The sequence below is a fragment of the Drosophila nasuta genome, chromosome 3 (assembly GCF_023558535.2).
Source record: "Drosophila nasuta strain 15112-1781.00 chromosome 3, ASM2355853v1, whole genome shotgun sequence".
NCBI classification, from domain to species: domain Eukaryota; kingdom Metazoa; phylum Arthropoda; class Insecta; order Diptera; family Drosophilidae; genus Drosophila; species Drosophila nasuta.
This window is the reverse complement of record NC_083457.1, coordinates 16,792,525-16,801,201: the sequence shown is the minus strand read 5'-3', so window position 1 is coordinate 16,801,201 and position 8,677 is coordinate 16,792,525. Positions and strand designations below refer to the sequence as shown.

The following is an 8,677-nucleotide window of genomic DNA, read 5'->3' as shown; positions in this document are numbered from 1 at the left end:
GCCAGCTGCTTGCATAAAATAAACATCGAATCGGCTTTATCTCCCATACAATAAAAGTGTTAATATGCCGGCAATGCTTCTACGCATCTACCAAAGATCGTAAATCTCTGGCATGCGGAAATAAAATACGATGATAAATGTTTTGCGGACTTACTTCTATGTTAGATCGTGATGTTTTTTCGAGGTGCTGCTGCTACATAAATGCAATGGGGGTAACAAATCAATGTTCTTACACAAACTTAATAATTTTTTTTATTGAATTAACTTCTTGCTATCGCCCAAAGTGCAATGAATGAGCACATCTTACAGACGGCGACGGATCACACGACGCACGGTCTTGTAGCGGTAGCCATCAGCGGACACGGGCTCGATTTCCTCCAGGACGGGCTGGGGAGCCAAGACTGGGGCGGACTGGACTGGAGCGGGAGCTGGGGCAGGAGCTGCAGGTGGGATGTACTGGTTGACTGGGGCTGGGACTGGAGCGGGAGCAACGCGGACGGGAGCTGGAGCGGGAGCCTCAATGTGGACTGGAGCTGGGGCTGGAGCGGGTGCTGCAGGTGGGATGTACTGGTTGACTGGAGCTGGGGCAGGGGCAACACGGACGGGAGCTGGGGCGGGGGCCTCGATGTGGACGGGAGCTGGGGCGGGAGCCTCAATGTGGATGGGAGCGGGAGCGGGCACATCGACGGGTGCAGGGGGAATGTAGGTGTTGACGGGCTGGGGCAGAGGAGCCGCCTTCACGGGCACTGGAGCGGGGGCCACAGGAGCTGGCGCCACTGGGGCGTAGTTGTAGCCGGAGAGGTGGGACACATCGGCATGGGCGACGGCCAGAAGAGCGAAGGCGACAACAAGAAGTTTCTGAAAGCACAAGATGGTCAAAGGATTAGTTTTGTACTCCAGCTCCGGTTTGCTATTAAGACTGCTTCACCAACCATTTTGAGTTGAGCGTGTGACTCGAAACGTTTCAGCTGATAATATGATTTGGACCAACCCAAAGTGGGATATTTATATGAAATTGTCCGCGGTGCTGAGTTCACAAACAAACAAGATGAAGAATGGCGCAAATTATAGGCTCTTAATATGCCAAAAACCAGAATTTTATTGCCAACAGTTGGTTACACAAACAAAGACTAATGGAGTGTAGGGTATAAAATTGGCTTCAGCGGCAACTTAGTGGCTTGAATTAAAGTGGATAAACAAGTGAATGATGTGCAAATATTTATAGATACCTTGAAAATACTTTCGAACTAGGTTCATTATTAAATTGGTAAATTACTTTCCAATGAATATTATAAAACTTTGGTATTAATAGTTTAATTTGCGACACTTGTAGTGTCTAGGAAAGTCATGTATGCTGAATATCTTGAGCTATTCGCACTTGTTTGCCATTGCTTGAATTTAAATGTCATTTGCATAAAACATAAATGCTTTATTTGTATCAAAGTCAACTACCAACTTAGCTCAGCAGCGCAGAGCTGAGTTTAGTTGAGCTGCTGAGCATCTGAGCATCTGGTGATGCGACCAAGTCGAAAAAGTCGTTGTGATTAGTTTGCTTAATTAGCTTTGATAAGGCGGACCAGTGTCTTTGTATCTTTGTCTACTCGAACTAAAGTCTTTTTGGTTGCCTCTTGCTTAATTTGACTTGGCTGTTGTTCATTGTTGTCGATTGTTATTGTTGTCGCCGCCGACGTTTTATGGCCCAGTCAGTCACTGTTGTTTCGAATACGATACAGATACAGCTACAGCTACAGCTACAGATTCAGATACAGATACAAATGCGTTACTAAATATGCGAGTTCAGGTCAAAAGTTGAACATGTCGCCACCGCGTCGACGTTGCTTCCCCATGTGTCAGCACGAAAAACAAATTAGTGGCCCAATCTTGAGTGTCGAGTGGGTGGCTCGTTGGTCAGAAGTACGAGGATGGAGTCAGGGAGTCAGATGTGAAGGACGAATTTCTCGCACTTTTAATTATACAGATTACTAGAGTGAGCAACGCTACAGTTTTGCCAACTAACATTTGAGACATTTGGGCGTCACTCTTCACTCGACCCGCTTGCTCTTTCTATCTCTCTCTTTCTGGTATTGTGATGCGAATATTTTTTCAACGTAGTTTGTATGCCAAACAAAAACTACAAAAGCTATGCAAACAAGCACTTAACCCGTTTTTATTTTGACAATTCCATTATTTTCGTAGAGCCAATAAAGTTAAACTGCAAAATGCTTTGAATGCGCACACACACACAAACACACATGCACAACACAAGGACAAGCGCACAAGTGCAATAGTATTTATAGTATATATATATATATATATATATAACAGATATATATATAGATGTTTGCGTGTTAATAGTCCAACTTCCATCGCATGATGCACTCAAATGTTGCGAATTTGACGGCTCCATAAACCCCTTGCGTGTTTATGAAGCCAAAAGGGTAACAAAAAAGAATAAATGAAAGCAAGTGAATATTGTATACCATAGGGAGATGAATAACAAGAGGGCTACGGTCGAGTGATCTTGACTCTGAAATACCCTCTACCCATCTTGAATAAAAGCAGAGCAATGCGGTAATAATTTTAAAGTATACCAAATTAATAAATTGCAAAAATACTACAAATATACCGAATGATATCTTTGGTATATTGATATAGTACTACATTCAAAATATACCTCAGAGTGCAAAATATACCTGATTGTCAGTCACAGCAACTAAGAACTAAGTATTTCTTAAATAACTTTTACAATTTTTATCTGAACGCATCCTGATTTTAAGGAATCTTAAAAACTGTGGTTATTATTGTATATACCAAAAATCTATATCTCTGTCACTTATAGTCTCTAAGATCTATGTATTCATATAGACGGACGGACAGACAAACAGACGGACATGAATATATCATCTCGACAGTTGACGCTGATCAAGAATAAATATACTTTATAGGGTCTGAGTTGCCTTCTTCTCCCTGTTACATACATTTCATGGATGCACTAGGTTATAATACCCTTCTAGCCTATGGGTAGCGGGTATAAACATAAAGTAAGGAAGGAGAACTAGAATGGAGGATAACAAAATAGATAAACCTTTAATTGCGTAGGCATTTGAATGTTAAGCAGATTAGAATACGATTAAAATTCAATCAAAATATTTATAGGAAAACAGCTTCATTAAGTGGATATGGTTGAATATCCAAATTTGGTCTTCACTGAATAATAATTTGTGTTTAAATATCATGAGAAGAACCAGACTTTTCGCATCCCGCAGCTTCGTACACCAGCTGACCTTCGATGTCAGCCTAATTGACCCCACATACACACACACACATAAAGCAGTTGCCATTCGCAAAGTCGCAAAGTTTACTTTCGACGCAGCATTTGCATAATTGTGTGGCATACTACATAACATTCACATAATCGTAGTATTTTTAACATAACATCTATCTGAACAACTGGACAATGCCGTGCCCTGCTTTGCCCTCGGGCCAGAGACAGTTCGAAAATGCCAAGCTCAACTCTCCAGCTCAACAGCTGACATCGCTTAACAATCGATATTACAATTTTTTAATGCCTTGCGACTGCCAGATCATAAATTCAACCCAACTCTGGTCCGGCCCAGGTTCAGGTCCTGTCCTGTGCTGTCCTGCACTGACCTGCAGCTGAACCAGGACTGCTTGTCGAGTGTACTCGTATTTCTGTATATTTTGCAAGATAAATCAACGCGCGACAAATTAATGCTGCAAATGAAGTGCAACTGCCGTTCGTTGCGGCAAATGGTTGGAGTGAGTTAAAGCTGCGATTGCGACTGGGGCTGGGATTGGACTTGTGTACAAGTGTGAAACAAGCACTGAAATCCCGAGTATCGAACCGCCCCAATATGCAGTAACAGTAAAAATAAATGAAGGCAGTCAACGTTGCATATTTCAGTGGTCGTGTGGCTGCCACTGCTGATATAATTACGCAGATACTGTCAATTTTCCCTCTCTGTATCTCTGTATCTCTGTGTGAGAGTCTGTGTGTGTGTGTGTGCTATCGATTTCGCTGTGGGCTTTCGCTTGTTATAAGCACAATGTCTGCCTTTTCCCTTCATCGAAAGCCTCATCACTTTTTATATGCGACGCATTTTCACTTTTTTTCCCTCCATTTGGTTTGCTATGATTTCTTTTGCATACTTTTGGGCGGACCTGGCGGTTGTTTGGCTCGCGATTATTTTGTAATCCATAGCGCCTAAAGCATTGATTACACATTGCGCAGCACACACCTGGCCAGCTAAAGGTGAACTGGGCGGGCCGCAAGCAGGGTCATAATGCGTGTTAATCAGCATCATTAACTGCTAATTAAGTGCGGTTGCGAATGCAGCCAACTGTCAATTGTTTTTCGCCGCCATCGCTCCGATGCGCTGCACTGCACTGCACTGCAGTATGCAACGTGTTGCAAATGAGTGTTGCCAATATCTGTCCGTGGCTTTACTTTTTATTTGCCTACTTTGCGGAGAAAAGTGTTCAGTAAAGAGTAATGAGGCTGAAAATTACCATTACACCAGACTACCTTATAATTCTGATTTTGGTTTAATAAAATGCTGTGCATAGAATTTTAGTGCAAAACGGACTATGGGACTATATTTGCTGGCAAAAATCTGTCTTTTAGGCTGAATAATAACTTGGTTTGAGAAGCCTTGTCTGCAAGGGAAACTATTTTTTAAAAGCTAGTGATGTAGACTACAAGATACCCTAGTTTGCTTAGATTGCAATCTTAGCAAGATGACAGACTGTAGGGACATTGAGATAAAATGTATTATTCTCATTTCCGAATAAACTAATTTACATATAAATATGTGTACATATTTTTCAATATATTTAATAGCTATGCGTGTAAATTAGTAAACTAATCATGCTCTATTCTATAAAAATATTCTGAACTTTAAACACTGCTGATCTAATCGTATAAATTAATCAGTAAGTTCAACGAATAACATATACTACGTGCTAGAGTGTGCTCGACAGTGGAATACTTGTCGATACAATTTTGAAATATACCAAATAACATATTTAGTATATTTACTTACTACTTCATTCAAAGTATACCATAAAAGCGAATCGTTATTATTGCTCAAAATAAATATACCAAAGGCCATATGTAGTATGTTGATATACTACTGCATTTAAAATATACCATAGAGTACAAAATATACTAGATTGTCCACCAAAGCACTTAAGATCTCAGAGCATCATCTGAGGCTAGACATACCTTACATGACTATAATATCTCGGGACTGAGATGCAACTTTCAACCCTATGGATAGCGGGTATAAATATCTGATTGAAATGTGATTTGACAAGGTTTATTGACTAAAGAGAATATACATCACACTTTGCTTACTAATTTCTACACTACCACAAAATTATAAAAAATGTATCGAATCAATAATCAACAAACATTTTAGATACACCATTTCAATATTCTTTAGCGTAGAAAATATACCGACTGATTAGTGCGGTAGAATTGAATAGAGGAAATTCTAATTACCTGTCAAATTGTTTGAAATTTCACGAATAGTATCAATATAGTCGAGTACCCAATTGCAGCCAATCCATTTTTAGCCTCAATGTTTGCGAATCAAAGCGTAAAAGCATTTTAATTCATTTAATTGAGCTGCCAATATTTGACCAAAATGCAATTAACAAAATCCGCTTTGGACTGGGAAATTTGTAATGCGCCATGTGGTTGTCCATGTAAAAATTTATAGGTTTTAATTGCGTAATTTGGTCGGGTTTTAATTAGGATATGCGGTGGCATCTAGCTTCTGTGGTGGGACTTAAATCCGGATCGTTGAAAAACCCGAAAGTGAACCCAAATATCAAACGGGAAGAGGAGCTTTAGTAAGTAGCTTCGTTGCAGACATTTCCCTAATCAAATCGTAAAGACGTCGCCGTTGTCATCGCATTTTCTTGTTAATTTTCTTTCGTCTGCATGCTGCCTGTCGATATGCTGCTGCTCTGTCTCTGGGCGTCTTGTGCGTCTTGTTAGCGCAATTGTGGCTACCTCAGCCACAAGTGGTCATTGCACTGATGAGGCCAATGCTGGCCCTATTTGTGGCCATGTTCCCGTAAACGGATACAAATGAGGATGAGGACGAAACTTTTGAATCTAACGAGAAAAATTTCCACATCATCAAAGCCCATTCCAGCCCATAAATTCCGTGATAAATGCGAGTGCATGCCGAATGCTTTGCGGCAACTCCATTGGGATTGGGTGATTGGGGTTCGCGGATTTAACTTCTTTCTTGCTACTGCTTGACTGTTTTACTGTCAGTCGCCTTGCATTTATTTCCTGGCGATGGCACTTCAGTTAGAGGTGAAGATTGAGTTGGGGATGGAATTCGATTTCTTTTCTCTAAAAAGCTTGTACTTGACTTTCATAAATTTCTGGCTTCAATTTATAATGCTGAGTTGAGCAAAGTTTTCAAAGAACTCACATGGGACTCTTGCTGATTCCTCGATTCTAAAATACAATAATGCGGTATTTTTTTGGTATTTTTCAGGTATTTTTTAATATTACAATTACTTGGGTAATTCGTAACGAGTATTTTCAGGATTTAAGCTACACATTTACAGACGGTTGCGACGGTAGACGCGACGACGCACGGTCTTGTAACGGTAACCATCGACGGAAGGCTGCTCGATTTCCTCGATCACGGGCTGTGGCTGGTAAACGGGAGCTGGAGCTGGAGCCTGGTAGACTGGAGCTGGGGCAGGGGCAGGCTGGTAGACTGGAGCTGGAGCGGGGAGCAGGCTGGTAGACTGGAGCTGGGGCTGGAGCCTGGTAGACTGGAGCGGGAGCAGGAGCCTGGTAGACTGGAGCAGGGGCAGGAGCTGGCTGGTAGACTGGAGCGGGAGCTGGGGCTGGGATCGAGACGGGTGCGGGAGGAATGTAGGTGTTCACTGGAGCTGGGACTGGAGCCTCGACGCGGATGGGAGCAGGAGCGGGCTGGTAGACTGGAGCTGGGGCAGGAGCCTCAATGTGGACTGGAGCGGGAGCGGGCTGGTAGACTGGAGCTGGTGCTGGGGCTGGGATCGAGATCGGAGCAGGAGCTGGTTGGTAGACTGGAGCTGGTGCTGGGGCTGGGATCGAGACGGGTGCGGGGGGGAATGTAAGTGCTGACTGGAGCCGGTGCAGGAGCTTCGTAATGCACGGGAGCAGGAGCTGGCTGGTAGACTGGAGCTGGAGCTGGTGCTGGGATCGAGATTGGAGCAGGAGCTGGCTGGTAGACTGGAGCGGGAGCAGGAGCTGGCTGGTAGACTGGAGCTGGAGCTGGGGCTGGGATCGAGATCGGAGCAGGTGCTGGCTGGTAGACAGGAGCGGGCGCCTGGTAGTTGTAACCCGACAAGTGGGAAACATCAGCGCTGGCGCAGGCCAGGAAGGCAACAGCAACAATCAGGAATTTCTGAGAATAAATTGCAGTTAGTATCAATCCTTGATCGATGGAATAAACCGTTTTGTGGCTCTTACCATTTTGATTAGTGTTTTTTACTCTTACTCCACAAGCGTTTGGATCGCTTCTGTCTGTTTTGGGGCTGGGCTGAATCTTTTTATACTATTCATAGATGAGAGCTCAAATTAAAATTAAAATTTCATGCGAATGCGTCAATCGGGTGTTCGCTTTGCTTTGGTGTATTCAATATTTGGACTGTAAATACTTTTGGCTTTGGCTTTGGCTGCGATGTGGCCAAAAGCGAATACTCGGAATCAGACCAGTCTTTAGGCTGGCGGCCAATCAATTCGATGTGTCTTCCGTTAATTGGCTTGTGAGGCAAAAATTACCATCACGGTGATTATCTTCTATCTCGTTGGCCATAGAATTTATTAACTGATTGTTTAATTTATGCCATCAAATTGATTTTTTATAATGATATTAAAGAATTGTGAAACATCTCATAAAAGCACTCAAAATGGAAAATGATGTTATTTAATTATTAATATGAACACATTTGTGTGCGCTTTACTATATTTGATTAAAAGTAAGATTCTATACCTAATAATAAAAATGATATTATCTGATTTACAAATGCAGTGCCTAAATTCAAATGCAAATATGTCGAAATGAATGGTTTCATTTTCTAGTTTATGGCCACTTAATAGTTCATTGCTCGAATAAACTGCAGAAATTATTTAAATTCCTAGACGATCTACGAACGAAACCAGTTTTAATCACTGATTGGGCCCTCTTTTTGAATCACTAATAGCTAATGTCTGGCTATCTCAACCATTAGCTAATCCTGAAAGTGGTTTATTTTAAGTGTATCAAACGTATGTAACATAGTTAATGATTTATGACCTAAGACCCTTACGTTATTTAGATGTTTTCTTCGCTTTTCGAAGTACGTAATCTGACCAAACCAGTTTCGTTTTCTAGTTCTTTAATTGTGGCCAGCTGCTGCAGAGTATATAAAATGTGGGTCCGTTAGTTAAGATGATTTCTAAAACATTGATATATTTGCTGCTTCCGATTGATTCTTGAAGGTTGCGTAGCCAGCCTATTGTCTTACTTAAATTAGCATAGTATTAAAATTATATAAAAAACAAAGAAAAACTCGCGGGAGGTAAATCGGAAATGAATAGATCATTTTAAGAAGCTTCACTTTAAGAAAGATCCCCATACAGTATTGTATGTCAGTAGAT

General features: G+C 41.7%; 1 protein-coding gene across 1 annotated transcript; it reads right to left on the bottom strand.

Annotated features, from left to right (window-relative positions):
* Positions 1–202: 202 nt before the first annotated feature.
* Positions 203–7,549, bottom strand: LOC132790229 (skin secretory protein xP2-like). Its single transcript, XM_060798691.1, is given in 4 exon segments — positions 203–651; positions 6,788–7,144; positions 7,146–7,442; positions 7,508–7,549. Coding segments are annotated over 4 exon segments (1,005 nt in total). The 5' UTR covers positions 7,511–7,549; the 3' UTR covers positions 203–303.
* Positions 7,550–8,677: the final 1,128 nt, after the last annotated feature.